Source organism: Mixophyes fleayi, chromosome 5 (genome assembly GCF_038048845.1).
Source record: "Mixophyes fleayi isolate aMixFle1 chromosome 5, aMixFle1.hap1, whole genome shotgun sequence".
Lineage (NCBI taxonomy): Eukaryota > Metazoa > Chordata > Amphibia > Anura > Limnodynastidae > Mixophyes > Mixophyes fleayi.
Genome location: NC_134406.1, coordinates 118,036,894 through 118,062,324, shown reverse-complemented (window position 1 = coordinate 118,062,324; position 25,431 = coordinate 118,036,894). Strand labels below are relative to the sequence as shown.

General features: G+C 40.7%; 1 protein-coding gene across 1 annotated transcript in view; it reads left to right on the top strand.

Moving 5' to 3' along the window:
- Window positions 1-25,431, top strand: part of ADCY2 (adenylate cyclase 2) — a 1,242,889-nt gene that overhangs the window by 935,545 nt on the left and 281,913 nt on the right. The window contains exon 16 of the mRNA XM_075212755.1: window positions 13,481-13,618. Coding sequence (XP_075068856.1) covers window positions 13,481-13,618 — 138 coding nt within the window. The remainder of the gene's footprint in view (window positions 1-13,480; window positions 13,619-25,431) is intronic.

The following is a 25,431-nucleotide window of genomic DNA, read 5'->3' as shown; positions in this document are numbered from 1 at the left end:
TAAACAGGATTAAGACCCTGGTTCGTGACACTCCCTTACTTATAGCAGAAACAACTATCGAGAACTACATAGTACTAGTCTTTGAATTGTTTACCATGGGTGCAGGCCACCTTCGTCTATTATCATTAACATTTATTTGTATAACAACAGCCAATTACATAGCTCTTTAGAATTATTTTTATTATTATTATTATTATAATTTATTTGTTAGGCGCCACAAGGTTTCCGCAGCGCCGCACATAGTACAAACAGTAGACTATACAGGGTATAACAGTACAGAACAATAAACAAAAGTACCAATACTTCAGAAACTCCAGGCAGGCAGATGCAATAGACACGGAGCAGAAGAAATGGTAAGGAGACAGGAGGGAAGAGGGCCCTGCTCAAGCGAGCTTACATCCTAAGGGAGGGTTAAACAGACCAGGCACAAGAGGAGCCAGTTGAGGGAATGGGAAAGAGGGGAGAATGAGTGGAGGAGATGGGGGTTAAGTGGATGGTTGGTAGGCTTTGAGAAAGAGGTGAGTTTTGAGTGCATGTTTGAAGGAGCACAGAGTAGGAGAGAGGCGGATGGAGCGAGGGAGGTCATTCCAGTGAAGGGGGGCTGCACGGGAAAAGTCCTGGATTCTGGAATGGGAAGAGGTGATCAGAGTGGAGGAGAGGCGGCGGTCATTGGCCGAGCGCAGGGAGAGGGTGGGAGTGTGAATGGAGAGGAGGTTAGAGATATAAGGGGCAGTAGAGTGGGATATAGAATTGGGTATCTACTTGTCTAAATCTCTACTGATGCTAAGGACATCTGATTTTTCTGTTTCTTCACTGTCCATGATGCATGCTATCTAACCTTCCAAATTTGGATAGCGTTTCCACAGTTGGTGGCAAGGCAGATTACATTCTTTTTGCAAGGTTGTGCCCAGAAAAACCCTCTCATGCAAAAACCCTTTTCTCTCACTTAATATATATGTCACTGAATGACCCTTAACAACTTGACAAATATTTGGGGGAGGGAGGGTGGTTCTGCTGCTGACACTCACATGAACACACCCAGTTTTTTTCCCACTTAACACAGATATCACTGCCTCACACAAGATTATTTTCACTAGAAAAACTTTAAATTTTGAAATAAATAGATATAATTGTTTTTTGGGTGCTGCTGCTAATTGTCATACAGCAAAAGCACACTGTTTTTCTCCACTAAATATACTAGTTACTTCAGAATGATATCTAACTTGATTTATGTACCTATACTATATATTTGAATTTATAACAACCAGTAGCCACTAGTCCATCTAAACTCTCTGAAAGATTGAAATTAAGACCAATTGATAAGCAAAGTATTCTAGCTGACTGATCCCTGCAGAACTGCTACAATAATAACAACTATTCCATTGTTTTCTCTGTCCTCCTTTCACGCTGTCTAACACTGTGTTCTGTAGTTTACCTTTAAATGTTATTTTCAGGGCAGAGCACTTCCTAAACACTGTATGTTCTAAAATGATACATGAGAAAATGAGAGAAGGCTATATAAAGAAGATATAAAAGATATAAACTCTTGCGAGTTTTGCATCTATAGTTTGCTGGAAATTATGCTTTGCCTTGTTTTGGGATGTGAAATTGTTGTGCGAAACCAAGTCATGACTTGGCTTCACTCAGAACCCCAAATCCCGGATCTGTCAGAGTTCTCTGAATCCAAACCGCTCATCTCTAATATATATACAATCATTAGTTATTGACCTTTGAAGTAAAACCTATTGCAATATATATCCACCACGTCCCTTGAGTAATGAATAGACCATCAGAATCGTTTGAAGAGTTTCAAGTAATTAAAATTTTATTACAACACATTGTCAAAACCCAAAACCCAATGAACATTTTGGTTAGTGTCTCTGACTTTCTTCCAGGCCACTCTTCAAGTATGCTGCAAAAGCTTATAAAATCTATAAGGCACCAACAATTACTAATCATTGTGTAATTATTATTATTGATTTCCTCTCTTAGCCTGCTTTTTTTTCTCTGAATGCTTGTTTTCTGTTTCCTTCACCTTGTATGTTACTGTAACGATTGTCTCAGGAAAAGAGTCCTATTGTGATGGATACACATGTTAGCCTGATTTAGCGCTGGCCAAACAGAGGCATGGGGGTAAATGTACCAAGGTCCGATATTGCAAATCCAGCGATTTTCTCGGGAGATGTATGAAGCTGAGATTTCAGGTAAAACCGCCAGAGTTGTGCTTCTGTCAAAATCGCTATTTTCAAAAATCGATAGAGATCAAACTCCCGACTGTTTGCCACTGCAGCTATACAAGTCTCAAATGTATGAAGCTGCGATTAAGCAAACTCAGGAGAAATTGCTTTCAAACATGCCAGATACGACACACTGCTTGCTAGCAGCGTGTTGTATAAACACATCACTGTTACACTGTTCTGCAATAGAGCCGGAGCTCCGGCAGCTGTAAAAACTGTTAAAAATAGATCAAAGTTTAAAAAAAAAAGCGTGGGGCCCCCCCTCTATTCAGTATTAACCCTAGTGCTGCCAGACTACTGCTGGTTTCGTGAAAATCAGGGAAAAAATTCGCGAGGGGTCCCCCCCCCCCCCCCGATTTTCACTGAACCAGCACTAGGCAAACCAGCGGGGATTCCTGGCACTATAGCAGGGGGACACGCGGCAGGGGTCCCCCTGCCATAATGACAACCAACCCCAGGATGTTCAGCGCTGGGCTGGATTAGCTAGGGAGTGGGGTTTATTAAAGTAATTCTATCGTTTTCAAATAAGCATTGCCCAAGCGATGTATTGTGTTTCCAAGGCGCAAAGTAATTTATTTTAGCAGATGTAAAGTTTAACAGTTCAATACATAATTATATTACAGTACAGTACAGCCAATACCAAAAGATACATACATACCGCTGCGCTCCCACGGGTACTAGTGAACAGTAGTTCACCCTTAAATACTGTGGTCAGAGAATGACTGAGGCTAGTGGGAGCACAGCTATGATTATATATACATTCAGTGTTACAGAGAGAACAATGCAGATGACGTGGCTTGCTTCTATTGGTCCAGACTTCAGGTGGGTCCATTGTAAACAGGTCATAGGCTAGTTCAAACTAAAGAATCCAATGGTGGGGGTCATCTTTCCAGATGTGCTCCTTTCTTCCCGCCAAGACTCCAGTTACAACTAGTCCATTAGCATTTTATAGTCAGCATCATATTAAAGGTTTATTCCCTAACATCAATAACTAGAGTATGCAATGTGCTATCTCTTCGCCGAATGCATCGGACAGCTGCTGATGAATAGGGGATTAAAATTATCAGACATGACACATTTCCTATAACCTGAACCTTAAATAACACTGAAGTGTACATATAATCATAATATATAAACTAATAATAAACCAAATACTATCTGCTCATAAATCACTGTGGAATGGAATCCATATAAATATGAAATATATAAATAACTAAATGTTTGAGTGCGTGTGCGTGCGTATTTTACCGTGTCACGTGGTGTCCTGATCGCAATCGCACGGCAAAACAATATTACCCAATATACTTTTGTTCATCCAATTATACGACTTCGACAGGTTTGGCAAAAAAAAACGGGCCCCCTCTCTAGGGACACCCAGCCCAGTGCTGAAAGCACTAGGGCTCTTCCTACACCCCTGAGCGGTGGCTGTAAGGTAATAACGGTGATTATAGTTGAAAAAAATAAACTGACGCCATTTTGTTTTGTGGAACTACAAGTCCCAGCCAGCCAGGGTGCCATAAATAGTGTGGGCATTCTGCTACTTGTATAATACTTGTATAATTACAAGCACCAGCATACCCATGGCAGCCAGGCCATGTTGGCACTTGGAGAACCACAAGTGCCAACATGCCCTGACACCCACGGCTGCCTGGGACCTGTAGTTCCACAAAAGAAAATGTTTACAAAATCACAACACCCTCATTAAAACCACATCAATTTAATAAAAATAATAAACTCAGAATAAAGACAGTAAACACCCTCATTGATACCACATATTTTTATTAAAAATAATAAATACCCAATACTTACCACAGATGTTTTCCTCTGTTGTCAGTAGCTTTTCACAGGTGACTACTTCGAGTGGTTTTAGCACCTTGCACAACATGGAAAGTATTCTCCACTGTGCTTAACTAAAGTACATTGCCCCTAAATTCTATTCTTCTTGCAGCTGCTGCATTCTCCTACATGCTGTTGCAGAATCCCGAAAATGAACCTAAATATTTTGGGACACAGACAGCATCTCCTGCATGCCATTGTCAATCCAGACTCCCATTGCTTCACTTGAGTAACCGATGCAGTTAGGCCAGTCCCGTCTCTCTAGCGAGGAGAGAGAGAGAAGGTTCAAAAATGAACTTTGTCTATATTGCAGTGACCCAGGTCACATTCTGGGTACCTCTCCTAAAAAGCCTGGGAAAACACTGGGCCTAACGAGTGCAGGAGAGGTCTCGTTAGGTTCTCTTAATTCCTCTCCAGCATCTTCTTTGAATGATATCTTTGCTTCTCGGTTCTACTTACCCATGGCCCCTAAGCTATCACTCTATTAGCATTCGTGGACTAGGGAGCAGCGGTAAGCATGCATGTCTGTATTCAACTACAAGCGGATATGAAGATATATCTATATATTACGGGTCTAGGTTCGTTCTACATTGACAAACACAGTCCACTGCAGGATATGTACAATAGATATGTGGAATATAAAGTACCAGCAGAATGCACAGAAAAAAAGTATTCAATTATTGTCACCTGTTAATATTGTAGTCATTAATGATAAAACATTAAACAAATATTTTTTTTTTCTCCAGGCAATACATCTATCATTATGTTCTTAATGTCTACTGCACATAAAATGAATTTTTACAGTTGCTTCTGATTGCATACACATGTTTTAGCATACATACTCTACCATCATCACTATCACCTGCCCTGTAGCTGGTGCCAGTGATACAACCGAAAAAAGACAAACCTTTGAGATGCCCAAAGTTTGACAATGGGACGCTTCTCGGCCTTTTGGCTAAGATCAAGTGCAGTTGTGGCAGAGCTGCACTTGGTCCTCTGGCCAGGGGCTGGGATTGCTGCTTTGAAAGCCTGGGACAAATGTGCCTCTGGGAGTGGCGACCCCGGGGGTGCCAAAAAATCACAGGTCAGTAGCACCTTGAAATAGATACAATGTGATTATGTTGGCACCCACGCACTTTTGACCACTTTCTTTTAAGCACTCGCTCTATTCTTTGCCCCGGCCTTATGGCTGGGCGAGAAAATTTTTATACCAAGCCCAGCCATTAGGCTGGGGCCGTATCCACTCGGCACTATTTATTTTTCTTCACGTTTGTCACTTTTTCTTTTGTGTTCACGTTTCTGGATTTTATTGGGTACGGGTAGGCCCTTTTGGGCTCCTGTCCCCGAGACGATCTAGGGGAGGTTGTGTGGCCCTTAGGCTCCAGCCTCCCTGAACACCCACGTTGGTCCTCCCCTCAGGGGGTGGACTAGTTGTTAAGCCCTGGGTGAAGCTTCGGTGGATCCCAGGGGCTAAAGGGACCCCCCTAGCCTCGCAGCGAAGGGGGTCTGAAGACCCTTGCCCCCTAAGGGACCTTTTTGGTTCCGGGGGTCGGGGACCAGGGCCCTTTCTTTTTAAAGAAGGGGCCAGTACCGTACCCCTTGTGCACTTTTTTATGGTTTTACACCTTTTTTGGGCACTTTGGGTTTTTGATTGCACGTTCCCAGGCTTTCAATAAAAAAAATAAAATGGGAGTCTGGATTGACCCCACATAGAGACATTGGAAATATATGTTTTTTTTTATATATGGGGGGACTATTGTTAAAAATTTTAGTTCCTGCACACCTTGGATATGTGTACTTCTGTAAGACAGATGTACATGCCACATACATATATGCATTACCAGATTATTGTTTTATAATTTAAATCTGATGAATTTTAATGCTCATGAACAGGCATACAACACCCCAGTTTTTACGTCCTACTGTTCTGGTATTCTGACAATATATACATGATTTAAATAACAAACTTTAACCTGTAACCGGACGTGATATATTCCATAGAAACACAAGTGTATAATCTGGAGTTTTTTAAACAGGAGGGGATGAAATGTAATGAGTTCCTGTCTGATATAATGGGATGTAGCAATATTAATGCAAATAGTGGGTGACACTTTGTAATGTGTTCATTTTTAGTGCTGTATGTAAAGGTTGTAGTGCAGGGAGTGGGATTTAGTGAATTGTCTGAGACATGGTGGTGTGTGCAAATGTATTACTGTTGCCAGAGTTGTACATACTGTAATGTGTGATATTTAGAGATTTGTGTATGTGTAGAACTCTAAACAGTATGATACTGTGCTGCTTAATGGTAAGAATTTTAATGTAGAGTGCTGCAGAATTAGAGGCTCAACTATTAATGGTTAATTTGTAGAATATTAATGAAAAAACTACTTTTGTGCTTTTCCTAATAACTAAACCAAATTACCAGTTTTCCAAATCTCAAAAATAACCGCAAACATTAATCACTGAAATCAGTGAGAAGTTTAAAACAATTTAATCTGTGAAAGAATAATTTAGGAAATGGCTCTTGAAAATTATCAAAAATAATCACTGATTCATTCAGGAATATAAATGCTGATACGTGCATAAAATCGCTCTGCGTTTGCCCAGAATTGGACTATACGCTAGTGAATGCAGCAAAATGAATTTATCTTCGATTGCAAAGTACCCTTATAACAGCCTATGATTTTAGTGGCGGAACAGGGAATGGAAGGGGCATATGCATATAGTCAATTACAGTAAGGCGTTCCAAGCTCGAGCACATGCAGCAACATCTGATTCAAACTTTGGGCATCTCAAAGGTTTGTCTTTTTCCGGTTGTATCACTGGCACCAGCTACAGGGCAGGTGATAGTGATGATGGTAGAGTATGTATGCTAAAACATGTGTATGCAATCAGAAGCAACTGTAAAAATTCATTTTATGTGCAGTAGACATTAAGAACATAATGATAGATGTATTGCCTGGAGCAAAAAAAAAAATATTTGTTTAATGTTTTATCATTAATGACTACAATATTAACAGGTGACAATAATTGAATACTTTTTTTCTGTGCATTCTGCTGGTACTTTATATTCCACATATCTATTGTACATATCCTGCAGTGGATTGTGTTTGTCAATGTAGAACGAACCTAGACCCGTAATATATAGATATATCTTCATATCCGCTTGTAGTTGAATACAGACATGCATATGTCTGAAAAAGGTGCATTTAAAAAAAAACTTAATTTACGCTTGTTTTTGTGTACATTAATAAATCAGGTCCAGACATAAACAATATTGTTCAAAACCATTGTTTTTTTCTCACATAAATAGAGAGGTAGAGGTTAATTCATTTATTAACAATTTGATTGCGCTGCAGGTGTGCACTTGGAGGGGGGGGGGGGGGTGAGATTCTCATTGCCCCGAAAACAAACACAAACACACTTTGGTTTTAAGTCCATGGGCAACTGAGATGAACCCAGAACCCTTCAGGGCAGTATAAGCAGGCAGGATGATGTAGAAAGATTTCTTTCCTAGCCAGCAGAGACTTGTTTCATATAAGCAGTTGTATGTTCAAAGTGCAGTACTTGCAGAACAATTTAAAGTAAGGTGGATGGCAAAAAAGCTGAGTTGGATTAGTAATGTTTGCCAAGGTACAGAGTTAGAGTTGAAGCAGAAACCGTAAACTGAAGAATCTCAGAGAGCAGGCTGTTCATGAGTCCAGAAATCCTAATTTAGGGATACCTCTTTCATAGTGCTCTATCAACACATCAATCAAATAGTTATGTTTAGGAGCTGTTTGTCACCACTGTTATCATTTCAGAGTTTCAGTTTTACCTAGACCATGAGATAGACAATTCATTGCCTTGTGGGGAAAGTTTCATGCATTCTGGCTGTCTGAGAACATCCATACGCAGGCATACACCAACACCTAACCATGGCTAGTCAAATAGGATATAGTCATGGACAACCACTGCATATGTTATCAACTATTTTTGCTCTCTTTATATCTGTTATCCAGTTCTATATGTAGAATTTCCTAGCTAACCAGTTCCGATCTCTCAGTACAGATGGCTCAGCCTTGACGCCTCCTACCCAAATATGCTTTTTTGGGCACCCTGCATGTCTAAATAAACTCCAAAAGGTGCTTCTCCACATCCTTGACATCCTCTATGTCCCAGGTTTTTTCCATACTTTAAAACCTGAAAGAAAACAGAATTGTCCTTCACAAATTAATTTGCAAAACACAGAAAAAACAAAGCAGTGTGTTACACCAACCTTTGGAAGCTTTGGCTATGCCTTTGTCCCTTGTTGCCGGATCCTTACATTGTCTACCTTCAGAAAGGTAAATGCTGATTGAATGCATGCCACTTGTCTCTCTGATTAAGGCGATTTCTCATGGTCTAACTCAGGGGTAGGCAACCCCCGGCACGGATCATCTGGATCAATGTTATCTCTTTCAAATTCTTGTATTTGAAATCAGCCATTCTTCCCCTCTCAAGAGCCATTAAAAGCTAAAAGCTTTCTGATCTTAATGAGTTGGAGGGTACTATCTAAGAGGCGGTAATACTGCTTGTGCACCCTGATGCAGTGCAGAAGGATGCCTGCCAATTAATCCAATTCTGGGTTTTTTTGGTTGATAACTTTTGAAAGAGTAACAACAAGCTTTTGAAGCTTTGTGGAAGACATTGTTTAGGGATTGTCAGCTCCACATTCCTGGGCAAAGAGGCAAAGGCAATTTGAGCTTCTGCAATCTGACAAAACATAAACATGTAGATATTTTCAATTTTATTTACAATGCTGGTGTCAGCAGGATTGGAATTTTCCTACCTAATTTCCGTGGGATTTCAATCCTTGTAAGGTGCCAGGCAAGATTTTTCTCAAGCGCGAAAAAGCACAAGGGCAACATCTTCCTATAGATCAGACCATAGCTGGTAGAAAATGCAGCATCTTGGAAACTTCTCCTTCACTTCTTTGGTTAAATAAGATCACCTGGACCACAGTGACCTTTGAAAGTAATACCTAGTTTTTAAGTAAAGGCTTGGTAGATAAACTGATGTGATATACCTGCTGTTTCTCATGAGATACAAGCAGGGCTGGATTAAGACACTGGGCTAGGGGTACTGTGAGACTCCCATTTGTCGAGCAACATATGCCCAATCCTATATTACTGGGGACCCCCCACTAATATCGGTTTGGGCATACGTTGCTTGACAAATGTTTATTTTAATATACCTACTCTGTATTTTCAAAAAACTAAAAATATATCTATTAATTAATGTACCTTATGTATGTTCAACAATTTGTAGGAGTGCAATAGTTTGAAAACAAATGGTGGTTTATTAAGGTTAAAACATTGCTAACTGGTTTTAGCATAGGTAAATAATAAATGGTTGTTACAATTATAACCAGTTAGCATTGTTTTAACTTTAATAAACCACCATTTTTTTTCAAACTATTGCACTCCTGCAAACTGTTGAACATTCATAAAGTACATTAATCCATAGATATTGGGCTATAATAGGGAGAGCTGGAACCTCTTTCTTCTTGCCATCAGTGGGGGCATGGCACGTCCTGCACTGCTTAGTGTAGTCAGGTCACAGGAGATCACAGTCTCATGTGACCTCCTCACTAAGCAGTGCAGAGGGCGAGCCATGCCTGCACTGACAGCAATCGTTAGCAGTATGAAAAAATAAATAAATATATATATATCTGCCAGCGGGTCTTTCTTGGGGGCCCCCCAGCTGCAAAGACCCCTGGCTATAGCCCATAAGGCCCTGCGGTTAATCCGGCCCTGGATACAAGGGCATATTTTTCACATGTTCAGTGAAAGATAACAGTTTAGGTATGTTCCATTTCGACTTGTTCAGAGTTTTTAAAGCAGCAGATGAGATCAGCTCGTTCCATCTTACCTAAAGTAGAGTGTATTTTTTACTATAGCAGTGCAGCCCTCCATCATTACTCTAAATTCCACAATGCTAGAAATCTTTTACAATTCATGGCCAACCTTCAGTACCAGAGAGGAGGTTTTAAATGCACCTGTTTCATCATTGTAGCCAGCCACCAGCTTCACATCATTACCTACAGTCATGGCCAAAAGTTTTAAGAATGACACAAATATTGTTTTTTAGAAAGTCTGCAGCCTCAGTTTGTATGATGGCAATTTCCATATACTCCAGAATGTCATGAAGAGTGATCAGATGAATTGCAATTAATTTCAAAGTCCCTCGTTGCCATGAAAATGAACTTTATCCCAAAAACAACATTTCAACTGAATTTCAGCCCTGCCACAAAAGGACCAGCTGACATCAGGTCAGTGATTCTCTCGTTAACACAGGTGAGTGTTGATGAGGACAAGGCTGGAGATGACTCTGCCTTGCTGATTGAGTTAGAATAACAGTCTGGAAGCTTTAAAAGGAGGGTGGAGCTTGAAATCAATGTTCTTCCTCTGTTAACCATGGTTAGCTGAAAGGAAACACGTGCAGTCATCATTGCTTTTCAGAAAAAGGGCTTCACAGGCAAGGATATTGCTGCTAGTAAGATTGCACCTAAATCAACCATTTATCGGATCATCAAGAACTTCAAGGAGAACTTCAATAGTTGTGAAGAAGGCTTCAGGGTGCCCAAAAATGTCCAGCAAGCATCAGGATTGTCTCCTAGAGTTGATTCAGCTGCGGGATCGGGACGCCACCAGTGCAGAGCTTGCTCAGGAACGGCAGCAGGCAGGTGTGAATGCATCTGCATTCAGTGCAGATGCTCAGTGAGGCAAAGACTTTTGGAGGATGGCCTGGTGTCAAAAAGGCCACCAAAGAAGCCACTTCTCTCCAGCAAAATTATCAGGGACAGACTGATATTCTGCAAAAGGTACAGGAATTGGACTGCTGAGGACTGAGGTAAAGTCATTTTAATTGATGAATTCCAGATTATTTAGGGCACCTGGAAAAACACTTGTCCAGAGAAGGAAAGGTGAGTGCTACTTTCAGTCCTTTGTCATGCCAACAGTAAAGCATCCTGAGACCATTCATGTGTGGGGTTGCTTCTCAGCAAAGGGAGTGGGCTCACTCACACTTTTGCTTAAGAACACAGCCATGAATAAAGACTGGTACCAAAACATCCTCCAAGAGCAACTTCATCCAAGAACAGTTTGGTGACGGACAATGCCTTTTCCAGCATGATGGAGCACCTTGCCAAATGGCAAAAGTGATAACTAAGTGGCTCAGGGATCAAAACATCGAATTTTTGGGTCCATGGCCAGGAAACTCCGCAGACCTTAATACCATTGAGAACTTGTGGTCAATCCTCAAGAGGCAGGTAGACAAACAAAACCCACAAATTCTAACAAATTCCAAGCATTGATTAGGTAAGAATGAGTTGGCCATCAGTCAGTATGTGGCCCAGAAATTAATTGAGAACATGTCAGGGCGGATTGCAGAGGTCTTCACAAATAAGGGTCAACACTGCAAATATTGACTCTTTGCATAAAATTAATGTAATTGTCAATAAAAGCCTTTGACACTTATGAAATGCTTGTAATTTTACTTAAGTATACCATAGCAACATCTGACAAAGGTCTAAAAACACTGAAGCAGCAAACTTTTTGAAAACAATTACTTGTGTCATTCTCAAAACTTTTGACCATGACTGTACAAGCAGAAAGATTGATAGAATGGTAAAGTCTTCCATCTTCTCCAAAGGGGTAGCTCTTCTGGCATGTAACAGTAGCCTTCCCATTTCTTGAAGATTCTGGTGGATGTACTCATTATTGCCGACATCTGACCTGAACCAATTGCATGATGCATCTGTTATTTTTAATGGTGAATAAAATTTAATCTTGGGTCATATCACTTCCAAAAACCACCATTAATGTCAGGTGGAATAAACTGAACAAAGACGCACAGAACCAGGTTTGAGTTGGTTACACCTTATAGGTTACATTTCTACCTGTATCGCCAAACCTATTTTCTAGCAATTAAGCCTTGGCAAGCAGTACAATGCATGGAACCTTCAGGAACTATGTCTTTTTCTGGTTGTTAGAATGGAATCAGAACGCTGCGTCCTGTCATTATTACCTCGGAGTTGTGCACAAAGTTGCCTTTATTCCAAAGATGTTCAAATTGCAAATTTTTGAGACAGGTTTCTCACTGTACAGTCAATGCTGCTTTTTGTTATTCAATTTGGATCCATCACTTTATCTGGAAAGTGTTTGGATGGACAATGCATCAGATTTTCAGACTTCTGTATTTAAAACACTGCTGCCATCAGGTTCAGAATTGTCGAGTGTAAAACAAGTGTCTGTGTTATTTCTTTTTGTTCTGTTACCCTGCAGTGGTACATCACCACTGCTGTTGTTGGTGTCTGAACCACTCTCCTTAAAAGAGTCAGGGACATACACATCTCCACTGCTCTCCAGGCTATAATCGGATCCACCACCAGTGGGCTATGTCATTCCCCACTGTTCCTACACTCGTTTTGGCAGGAAAAGGCTGTGACAGTTTCTCTCCCTGAATCCCATTATGTGTACAAAAGATGGAAAGGTGTAATTCCCTTTTCATCCGGCACACAGAGGTCTATTTTATGATGACGCAGAAAGCATGTAATCAAATGTGTAAATTTGCCTGCAGATCCACTAGATGGTGGTGGAATGCACACAATATCCCCTTCACACCATAAACATGCACATACTTTTTGTCCGACAAAACACACACCTTGCCTCCTTTTCTGCTGCATGGGTTATTCATTTGGGACAAAAATTCCTCTTTTTTTTATAGTGATTTTAATCGATTTAAAAAATGTTGTAAATATTTAGTAGATCCCCCAAGTGTGGGTTGTACTGTTTTGTGTAAATACATTTCTGCAGACAGTGTAGTGCTCAATTTACTGTCTAGTACTGACGTCTAGTGGATTGTGTTGGGGTGTTAATGTAAAAGGGGGACACACTGTGCAATTTGTCAATTTAAGTGTTTCTTATATTGATAACATCTTGCCCCACCCCTTTGCAATGATACTATCACCAAATACCCTTTCACTCATTGTATTGCTAACATGCCAGTTTTTCTTAATTATTTTTTGTATTTAAATTTTTTTTTTTAATGTTGGAATATTTCTAGAGAGTTATTCAAGCCAAAGGTCTGCACCACTATAGACAGATACTATGAGCAAGCCATCTTTGAATGAGCCCATAGATGGTTTAACCTTGCTACATACTTTGCTAAACACATGTGATCTATGATTTAGTTCTACAGAAATCGGTGTTCTTATCTTGCTTACATTTAAAGCTGTGGTTATTCCAAACAGAAATACCTTCATGGAAATGCAATTTCTGACATTAATTTTACAACAGCAACATATTACATAGCCATTTATAACCTATGTTAAACAAAGAATTTACAAATGAAAAATAACATTTCATATTTTTATTTTTATATAGCAATGCAGTAAAAAAGCATCAGCATCGTTTCTATCAATGTTAAAATCATCAGGATTAATCGTCAACAGACCATGGCCTCGAATTATTCTTACTGTGACTTCAACCACAATAATTTTGAGCATGGCAATTCTTAACATGGTAGGTCACAAATCATTTATACAGATTACAATATGCATTAGGTATGATAATTTTGTCTAATATATATGTATTATATTGTTAATTTTGATTTGTCCAATTATTTTGTTACATACATAACTTTACTGTTTTACCATGCATTAAGGTACCATGTATAACTTTTAAATGTCCTATAGCATATGCTGAAAAGTGACTAATTATATAGCTATAGCAGTAGTGAATAAAAGAGTGTTATATTACTTTTTATACAGTGCCACAATATTACACATTGCTGTACATAGAATATTTGTCATGCACATTAGTTCCTGCCCCATTAAAGATAACAGTGCACACACAGTAAGGCCCAGTTTAGGAGCCAATTAACCAACCAATATTAAGGTTCCACATTGCTTCAGCTTCGCTGTAAATAGGGTGTTAGAACATACAACAAAATTTCAAGACTACATAAGTACATACAGATAAGAAAACTGTGTACAGATGTAGGACAATAATAATTTCATGGAAGCAATTAAAACAATGAATTGAAAGGCATACAATAAAAAAATCAGCATAAGACAAGGCAAGACAGGGATAGAGAGGAGGATGAAGAGTGGGCAGACATGAGACATCTGGTACAGACATGAGACATACGGTAGAAGATTCTACCCATTAGAGCTTACATTAGAAAGGGAGGGGGTAATGCAAGACAATAGGAGGAAATGAGAACAATAGGCCTGGTGGGGTTCACTATAGTGCAGAGATCTGCAAGATGCTGAGGCCATGAGATGGAAATGCCCAGATGTGGCCAAATATATCTTTCAAGTGTGGGATGAAACCAGAGCAGCCAGAGGAAACACACAAAAAGAACATACAAACTCCTCACAGGTATGGACCTAATTGGGAATCGACCTCATGCCAGTAGTGCTGTCAGATAGTCATACTAATGTAACTAAGGTTAAGTAGATGGATGATATTTTACGTCATTGCTGCTAAAATGGAAGTATCTACAGTAAACCAGCACTGGACACATTTCTCCAAAAATAGGAGTCAGCAGGTTTGTAAATAAAAATTTGAGAGTAATACACATTGAGAAGTAACATTATACCTATCAATAATAAGCAACTAATTGGTTGAATTATTATATAAGGTAATAATATTTTAAATAAGAAATAAGCACTGAAATCCGACAGATCCAAATTTTGGGGTATTGATTCGGTTTCTCTCCCCAAATTTGGAACTGACAAAAACTCCATTTCAGATAAAATGTCGGCTCTCATGAGTTTTGTATGGATATTTTTTATATGTAGCCCTCCTTCATGTTCTGCTGTACTCAGGAAATCGCTTGTAGAGGGTTGGACAGGGTGAAAAAGACAATTTATACAGCAGCATCTGTGATTTTACTTCAGTTTATTTAGAGATCAGTCTGCTACAATTGTGTGCTGATCAATTGTGTCAGAGTGAAGAATAGTGGCTACTGGTTGTTATAATATATAGAATAGAGATGTGTGTTGACCCCCATGTTTTGGATGTGGTTTTGCCCTAAAATCCTGAAAGGTATAGGTTTTCGATCTGGATTTAATTCAAAAATGTGAAAAATAGTTAATATGGTGTGATTTTTAGCTGTTTTTGCTCCTATATTACTCTTTATAGTATTAACAGTCATTTGCAGTCTATTTTCTAATGATCTCTTCACAGCTGTGCAAATTTTCACCAATTTTGGCCAAAGTATTGTGGTTGACCCTCTCCAATGTGTCACACATGCTGCCTAGCAGTTACCTACTTGGTGTATCTTCTTTACTTAAAATGAAAATTTAATTGATGTAGACATCTTTGATGAGGATGACGGTGATGATATAATTGTTATTTGTCACCAGTGAGGAAGATGACCGTCGAGCCCTGGTAGGGGGCCTCGGGTTAACCCGAGCGGTGCCTGTCGATGTCCATGTGACATAGTCCAGAATCACCAAGACATACTAGTGTTCACGAGTGGACCTACCAGGTCCATTCCTATTCATTCAAAGGCTACCTGAACGACTGGAATAGGATTTAATGGGGCCCTATAATCAGGTTTTGGGGAGGTTCTTTGACATATTGGGCAGGTTAAGCTATACCTTTTTACTGCCATATGTATTCCTGGCCAGTAAAATCATAGTATAATCCTTTACCTAGTCTTCTCCTCTCCCAAATGACCCCCACAAAGATGTGTGTGTGAGGCTTCCAACACTAAAGGTACATGTACCTGTGGTATTAACAGTTGTTCAACATTTTTCTCCTGAACAACCCCTGCTCTATACAACAACTCCCCTTTAACAAAAAATTAAGGTACACCCTCTGCCGGCCTGGCAGCTTTTATCACACCATTAATTTCCACAACAGCTTTAAATGCATTTTCTAGAGAGACATCATTAAGCTGATCTCTAGCAAAGTCTTGTAATGAAAACTTGGAATTGGGGACCAGTCCTCGACTTTGTCTGGTGGCTCCGCAGTTTCTACAACAGAGTCACCGGCAAGTGATTGTCTCAATGGTTCCTTTTGTTTCCTTGTGCGAGACTTGGAATTAGTAGCAGTCGTGGACCTGTATTCAGCATCCATAGGCAACAGTTCTGTTGTCTCTTTTCCTGGGCCCAGTGAGAGTTGGACAGGTTCCTTTAAGATTGGACTTTTGGCCGGTGTACCAGTTTTCAACATGTCCAGCCGGACCCAGTCACTAAGAACCTCCTGGAACATGGGAAAGTCTCGCCCACTGATAAGGAGGTATGGTAGTTTAGGGGCTACGGCAGCCACTACCTCAAATGTTTTGCCTTTTATGGTAACAGGAAGGAGAGTCCGCTCATAATCCTCAGTAGCTCCATGGATGCACTTTCACCTTAGGTAACCTTGTCGTTACATCTTTCGGAACCACAGAACTAGAGACCAATGTCAACTCGCTTCCTGAGTCATCAGGGCCAAAACAGCATGTTGATTTAGTAAGACAGTCACCCGAAACAGTACTGGTTTCCCTGTGGAGGGGGACATGGTGCAACAACTAGAAAAGGCTGGTCCTAGCTGAGTAAAAGAATAATTCACAGGTTCCTGTTGCTTTGGACATTCAGCACGGAAATGCCCAAGTCTGAACTATGCAAAACAATGAGGCGACAACTTTGGCTTGGGCAGCAGTTTTGGATTCTCCTCTGGAGCCTTAGACATGTTTTGCAGGGCTGAATAATGGCTTATCACCATAGCAAGTTCCTCATAAGACTGTGAATCTGCTTGTAGCACCCATCTCTGTAAGCTCCTTTCCAGCCCACGGACACAATGGTCAATTGCTAGTATCTCCACTATGCGACCAGGTGTATTGATATTTGGATGCAGCCAACACTTTATTACTTTAAAGAGATCAGCCATCTGTGAGCAAACCCATTTTTCTGGGAGATAATGTCAGTCATGGTAGCGCTGAGCTCTCCCCGCTCCAGTGACACCTATCCGAGCCAAGATTTCAGCTTTTACTTCCTGATAGACAGCAGCCTGCTCATCAGATAAATCAACATAAGCACACTGAGTTTCACCGCTCAAATATGGCGCCAGCTTCTCCGCCCAGGTTCCTGGCGGCCATTTTAGTCACGTGGCAACTTTCTCAAAGGCTAAAAGATATGCCTCCAAATCACCTGAGGTGGTCATTTTCTGCAAGACAGGCACCTCAGACACATCATGCACCTGTCTCACTTGTGCTTACTCTTTACGCAAGAATTTGGTATTCTCCATCTGGCCTCTGCAACCTGTAGCATTTGGGACTGCTGTACTTGTTGTGTAGCAGCTACAGCTAGTAATGCACCCTGCTGTTCCTGTTGCCTGGTGGTCACATTCACCAGAGCCCTCAAGAGTTACTCCACATTGCTATTTTGGTGTGAAGAAAAATGAAACTTTGCTTCCCTAAGCATAAATTAAACAGACTTGTTTGTGGGAAAGGCTGTATGTCACTTGTAGTTCACAACAAACAACCATCAATCAATTTCATACACCTGCTTTGTTATTAAGGTCTGTGTCACATATAAATTCATCCCATTTGCAGCAAAGTTTTTGTAGTAAACATGTTAACACATTTGCAAACAAACATTTGAAATAAGCAGGTTTTTGCAGTACACTGTAATAAAAAAAACAAACTTTATGCATTTGACTTTGTGTTCAAAGCTTGCAACACCTTTTGCATGCAGCAAACAATCAATGTAGTCAGGAGGTTTTGTATAACTCACCACCCTGGATTTGTTGGTTTGGGGGACAGCAATGATCTAGCTGTCTTTTGCACATCCCACGGTGACACCACTTGTGAAAAAGTGTGCAAACAGATGGCTCCTCACACAGGTTTTCTGAAGCACTTTGACGTTTATTTTACTTGTCAGGATGGATAAATAGTCTTGGCGGTGTCTTCAGCAAACAAAATGAAACAGCAATAAACATAATCCAATAGCCCTCAACTCTGGCTATAACAGTTAGGTCCCTAACTGGTCCACATTCTGAGAAATAAAGAGACAGAATTTGGCATATTGGTCACCCAACCAGCAGTCAGTTGACAGTTGGCAGTTAGCAGCACTAGTAACATGCTGAAAACAGTTAGGCATTTCAATGAGTTACAAAAAGCCCCCCAAAAAAGGGAATTTTGGTGCAAGAATGGACTACAACGAAGGCTTCAGAAGATTCTTGGAGAAAAGTGGAGGAGTCACATTAGTGCAAAATGGCTTTGTCCTCGGGGCCCCCGACCCACCCATATGTTGAAAATGACATGCACAAACCAAGCACTCTAGCGACAGTTACTGCCTCTTTTGTGGCTTGACTGCTTGTTTGGGCCCTGACAAAATGTAATATTTTGGTTGTTGGTTGTTCAACTGGATATTAGATAGGGATGTTAACAAATGAATCCCGGGCAATTGGATAACAGTGGCCATCTTCCTCAGTAGTAACCAATCATCAACCTCATTGAAGATGTCTACATCAATTACATTTTTTTGAATATAGAAGATACATCAAGTAGGTAACCATTAAGCAGCATGTGTGACAAATTAGAGAGGGTCAGCAGCAATACATTGGAGAAGGTCAGCACTGCAGCAAATACATTGGAGAGGTTCAGCACTGCAGCAAATACATTTGAGAGGGTCAGCACAGAAGCAAATACATTGGAGAGGGTCAGCAGCAAATACATTGGAGAGGCTCAGCAGCAGTACATTAGAGAGGCGACAGCAGTGGCAATATCAGAACTCATTAGATGGACAGCGTTGGCATCAGTAGGTATTATTTAACAGATGATGAGACAATGCCCAGGTGTGATACATACATGTGTTTGACAGCTACAGGATTGAGATAATATGATTGGTGGGAAACAGAATAGAGCGTCAACAATATAATGACATCCACAGTATTATTAGGACAACAATTGAAATGTAGTCAGTATTTATTAGGTTGACAATTCAAATGTAGACAGTATTATCCCTAACCTTGTCCCTGTCCCTGTCCCTAACACTGTCCCTATCCCTGTCCATAGACATATCCCATTCCTAACCCTGTCCTTAGACCTGTCCCTATCCCTGTCCTTAACTACATCTCAAGCTCTATGCCTAACCCTACAATAATACTGTCAACATTTGAATTGTATACCTAATCCTAATTTCCACTACGTGAATTGGCGACCTAATAATACTGTTCACATCTGAATTGTCGACTGTTACACAAGCTGACAAACCAAGGCAAAAATGTAAAATGGTCCAAGATGGATTAGTCCTTGGGCCCAATCCATTGTTAAAAAGGACATGCAAATAGTTTAACAAACCAAGCACTTCAGTAACAGGGTCTGCCACCTTTTGATTTGTTTGGGCCCCCACAAAAGAGAATATTTTGCTTGTTTGTCAATGAACTGGACAGAAAAGATAGCAGTTAAATTTATTTTATTATTTTTTACAAATTACTAATGGTCATTTGGCTAACAGTGGTAAACTTTCTGTATGTTGATGACCATGTCATCACCCTTATCATTATCCTCATCACTGATGTCATGATCATCATCACACAATATTAATGCATCCACACTGGAAAATACACATTCTGTTGGTAATTGGCGGCAATAATTTTTCATAGAGAATGCTGACTGTCATACTTGTTTCCTCTTGCAAACGCTTGCACAGCCAATTGTTTACAATTATGCTTAGTCGTCTTGCTTCCCTTCTGTGTCGATGTATCATCCCTAGCAGCAGCAGTGTGCAAGGATGTTTCCATTGATTGCATTAGGGGAGTCATTTGGAATTTGAAAACTGGATGCAGGACTACATACTAATAATCAGGAATTTGATTATGAAGATGTTGACGCCAGTGAGGATTGCAACTGTCTATTCATTCGACTGCCAGCTGATGCTGGGCTGCTTTTTACTATACACAATTTGCCACTTTTGGAAACACTACTTGAATAAACATGCTGCAAATGATGTATGAGGTTCCTAGATGATCAGCGTTCCTACCTCTACTTATTTTGAAAAGATAAAGGTTATAGATGGCTTGAGAAATGTTGTCTGAGTTTAGATAAAAATATTTCCAAATACAGGATGTGTTATTTTTGTCTTATGCTCTGGCATGATAATGCTCTTATCATGGGCATTTGCTGGTGGTAACACTGGTGGCAGCCTTACTTCAACTCAATCATCATCATTCTCCTCATTATCGTGTCAATGTACAACACAATAATTTTCAGATCCACAATTAAATCCCTCATCCTCTTGCACATTTGCAACTATTAGCTAATTAGTAGCCTCCTCAATTTCTGTGGGTAAATCATCATTAACACTAATAATATTATTACCCAGTCTCACATTTTCATATGGTTGAGGACTTATCAATGAAGGCTGCACTATTATTACAGTGTCTGAATCTGAAACCTCAGACTCACATGTAGCACTCATGGATACTCTCCTTTGACTCTCCTCAGGATTCAGCGAATACCCAAGTTTTCTTCAACCTCAATGTTATCCTCAGGCACTGATTTGTCTGTTTTGTGTCACTGACACACACTCTGAGTGACAAGGTGGTGCATATGAAGTTGAGAAAAATGCACAATCGCGTTAGCCACTCTATTTTGGAATGGCCATTCTAGTGCGTATACCAGTACCAGCAGTAGCAGGACCCTTACTAGTAAAAAGTGGACATAGTCTAAACCTTGTCTTGTCACATCGGGTGGTGTATGGAATGTTAGCTATTTTCCTTTTTTGGACAATTCACCACATTCATCAGAAAATTCCCTCTTAATCCTCCGCCTTACATCAAGAGCTAATGTTTTCTTTGAAATTGAATTTGACAATGTAGTGTTTGGATTTTGAGGACGCTTTCGTCAACTTTCTTCCCACATTACCTTTTTTACTAGTAGAGGTCGTAACAGTAGTTTTACTGCCAGTACTGGTAATGGGCTGCTCTTGATCTGTACAGTGATCCAAGGTTGCCAAGAGGAGTAATGCTACTTTAACAGCTTGGAGCTACTTGTAGAAGCCTTCCAATACACCAGGGGAATGCCCAATTAGATAGGGAAGAAAAGGTAAGTAATTTAACAATTCTTATGACACTGCTGCACAGTATACTTCAGCAAGTTTTATATTTTATCAGGGGGGGGTGAGTACTGCTCTGAGTTAAAGAGAAGAACACTCTGTTTACTTTTTTGGTGTGTGTATCTGCTGCTGACCCTCATACACAAACAGCCTTTTTAAATATAGATTTCATTGAATGACCCTCCAAAATAGTAAGCATTGAAAAATAGAAAAGATTAGAATATATAGTGGGGGGGTTTTTTTGGGTGGGGGGGGCAGTCCAGCTGCGTGCAGACCCTCACAAACAGCCTTCTTTTAATATAGATTTCAATGAATGACCTTTCCAACATAACAAGCATTGAAAAATAAAAAGATTAGAATATATAGTGCATTTTTGGGGGGTGGTCCAGCTGCATGCTGACCCTCACAAACAGCTTTCTTTAAATATAGATTTCACTAAATGACTCTTCCAAAGTAGACAAGTATTGAAAAATAGAAAATATTAGAATATAGTAATATATAGCCTTTTTTGGGGTGTGCAACTGCTCCTGAATCTCACATACAAACCCCCAGTTTTTAAAAAAAATAATTTCAGTTGTCACTGTCACAGCTTTCACTTGGAAAACTTTCAAGTTTAAAATAAACAAATCTGTTTGTTTTTTGGATTCTGCTGCTATTAGTCTATAGACAGCAATAGACAACAAAAGCACACAGTTTTTCTCAAATAAATAAATATACTAGTTAGTTCAGAATGATATCTCTCTAACTCAGTCTGTATATACTGTCTAGTACTATTATATATATGCAATACATTAACAACAACCAGTAGCCACTAGTATGTGTAAAGTGTATTTAAGATTGAAATCAAAAGCAATTGATCAGCAAACTATTGTAGTTGACTACTCTCTACAGAACTGCTTTACAATAATGGCAGCATTCTACTGCTTCCCTATGTCTCTGGTTCGCCCTTAACGCTATTTTATGACTAGAGTACTGCAGCTAACCTCCTCCCTACACGATGTCTCTTCTAGGGCGGAATATATATTTTGATATGATATGATGGATGACTAAGGATGCCAATTTGGAAGTAGAAGGCAGTTCCTTGAGAGGAACAAAATAAGCGAATTTGGAAAATCGGTCAACAGCTACCCATATGCAAATGTGACCATGACTTCTAGGGAGATCAGTTATAAAGTCCATCTTCATGCTGGACCATGGATGTTCTGGAATGGGAAGCGGAAGCAAGAGTCCGGCCGGAGAGAGTCTTCACAGGCAAGGATAAACTTCCGAACATCCGAGATCAAGGAGAGACACCAGTAAAAATGAGAAAGGAGTGCTACCATCTTCTTAACACCAGCGTGTCCTGCAATTTTTCAATTATGAGCCCAATTTAACAATTTGCTGCGCAAATGGGCGTCAACAAAAGAACGTCCAACAGGAGGAAATTTGATAGTGGGTTGAGTCAAGACCAAATTTTTCCTGGGATTAATAATGAGTTTGGAGGGAGTGGAAGTTTTGGAGTCGGAGGGATCGAAGGATCGTGAGAGAGGGCATCATCCCTAAAATTCTTTGAACCTGGTCGGAAATTCAGGATAAACTGGAATCTGCTGAAAAATAGCGACCAACACGCTTGCTGGGAATTTAAGCATTGAGCGGACTGTAAATAGATGAGGTTTTTATGGTCAATAAACACAAGTAGTGCCATTCTTCTAAGGCGAACTTAATAGCCAGGAGTTCCTGGTCTCCAATACCATAACTAGATTCTGTGGAAGAAAATTTTTTGAGAAAAACTGAGAGGGTCTGAGGGTACCGGAGGAATTCTTCTGGGAGAGGACAGCCCCCACGCCTACTGAAGAGGCATAGACCTCCAAAAAAAATGGTTTATGTAAATCAGGCTGAATCAAGATAGGGGCAGAGGAAACAATTCTTTGATAGCCCTAAATGCAAGGACTGCCTCTTTGGCCAGGATTTGACTTGGCCTCCCTTAATAATGGTGAAAGCCTTGAATAAATTACGGGAAGTAATTTGTGAAGCCAATAAAGCGCTGACTAGCTTTTAACTCCGTGGGCTGGGGCAAGTCAAGGATGGGCTTCACTTCATTTGGGTCCATTTGGAGGCCAGACATGGACACAATGTATCCCAGAAAGGGTACCTGGGATTGATCAAAAAGGCATTTTTCCAGATTGCAGTATAAGTGATTCTCCTGTAAGCGGATAAGCACCTCTTTCACATGCGCATAGTGGGAAGCTATGTCCTGGGACAATATCAAAATATCCTCCAAGTAGACCACCACGGACTGATACAACAGATCCCGGAAGACCTCATTGACAAATTCTTGGCATAAAGCAGGGGCGTTCCATTACCCAAAGGGCATTACAAGGTACTCATAGTGACAGTCTTTGGTGTTAAATGTGGTCTTTCATTTGTCCCCCTTCCTAATCCTGATTAAGTTGTAGGCACCTCTGAGATCCAGTTTTGTGCAGATTTGAGCTCCACGAATGCGATCAAACAGTTCAGGGATGAGGGGAAGGGGGTACCAATTTTTTACAGTGATGGCATTAAGTTTGCGGTAATCGATGCATGGTCTGAGGGACCCATTTTTCTTTGGAAAGAAGAATTCTGCACCAGTGGGAGAAGAGGATTTACGAGTAAATTCTTGTTTGAGATTTTCAGAAATGTATTCGGACATAGCCTGAGTCTCCGGAACGGATAAAGGAAATACCCTGCCCCAAGGGATAGTCTTGCCTAGCACTAGATCAATGGGGCAGTCCCAAGGATGATGCAGTGGAAGTGATTCCACAGGAACTTTACTAAAAACATAGAAGAACTCAAAATAGACCTCGGGGAGAAGAGCATAGGAGGAGGTAGCCCGACACGGAATGACTGGATTACAGCATTTGACTGGTGTCAAACAACGTGATCTACAAGAAAAACCCCAAGAGGACCTGAGCATGATGCCACTCGATTTGTGGAGAATGTATCCTCAGCCAGGTTAGGCCCAAAATAATGGGGTGAATGGATTTCGGGAGAACCAGAAATTTAATCCATTCCAAATGAAGAGCTCCTACCATCAGCCAGACAGGAACGTTGATGCAACTGATAGAGCCATTAGAGACTTGATTTCCATCTACTGTGGTGAGTGTCAGCAGCTGAGGCAAAGGTGTAGTATTCAAACGGAGCTGAGAGACCAGAGAGCAAGATATGAAGTTCCCCGCGGATCCCAAGTCCACAAAGGCAGACAAAGGTTGAGGACCATCAAAGAAAAAGAGAGTAAGGGACATGAGATATTCAGATTCCTTCTGGGAACAGGGAGAAGACTGGGATCCTATGCTGAACCTCCCTGCAGTCACCTAGGATGTGGCGTTTCCCGGGCACTTGGGGCATGCAGAAAGAAGATGTCCAGGCTCTCCACATTAAAAACATAGTCTTTTCTGTTCTTCAGGGGATAATCGTGAACGGCCAATTTGCATGGGTTCTTCCATGGAAAGCGCAGGAGACTGGGATTGAGGTGCAAGGCGAGGAAAGGACCGGCGACCTTAATCACCCCCCTATTTGCATTCATGGTGGCGAATATCCACTTTGATACATAAGGAAATAAGGTCATCCAATCTGAAAGGAAGATCACGTGACGCTAAGTCATCCTTTATCCGATCATTCAAACCTTGCCAGAAGGTAGCGATGAGGGCCTCATCAATACAACAAAGTTCAGATGCTAGAGTCTGAAATTGGTCCGCATACTAGCCAGCAGTGAGAGTTTCTTGACGAAGGTTTAAGAGACCAGTGGATGCAGAGGACACACGACCAGACTCTTCAAAAGCCTTACGGAAACTTACAATAAAAGTTACAGAATTCTGGAGTAGCGGATCGTCACGCTCGCACAACGGAGATTCCCAAGCAAGGGCTTGTTCTGAAAGGAAGGAAATTATATAAGCCACCTTAATTCTGTCTGAGGAAAAGTTTTCTGGTGCGAATTCAAACTGTATATCACACTGTTTAAGAAACCTGCGGCACTTCTTCGGATCTCTGACATATTTCTCTGGGGGCGGTATTCGAAACCCTCGGGAACTTGTGGAGCTGGTGGAGGCAGAGGCGGCAGCAGCAGTGGCTTCAGTTCTGGTGGGAACCACAGGGCATACGGGTAATGACCCCTGAAGGGTATCGAGGTAAGAAACCATCCTCCAGAATACACTGCAGTAGTTGGGCCTGTTTGGCATCTTGCTGGTTCACATGTTGGGCCAAGTGAAAAAGAAGGTCCCAGGCTAAAGACTCATCCTGCATACTCATGACCACAGTATACTGTCACGA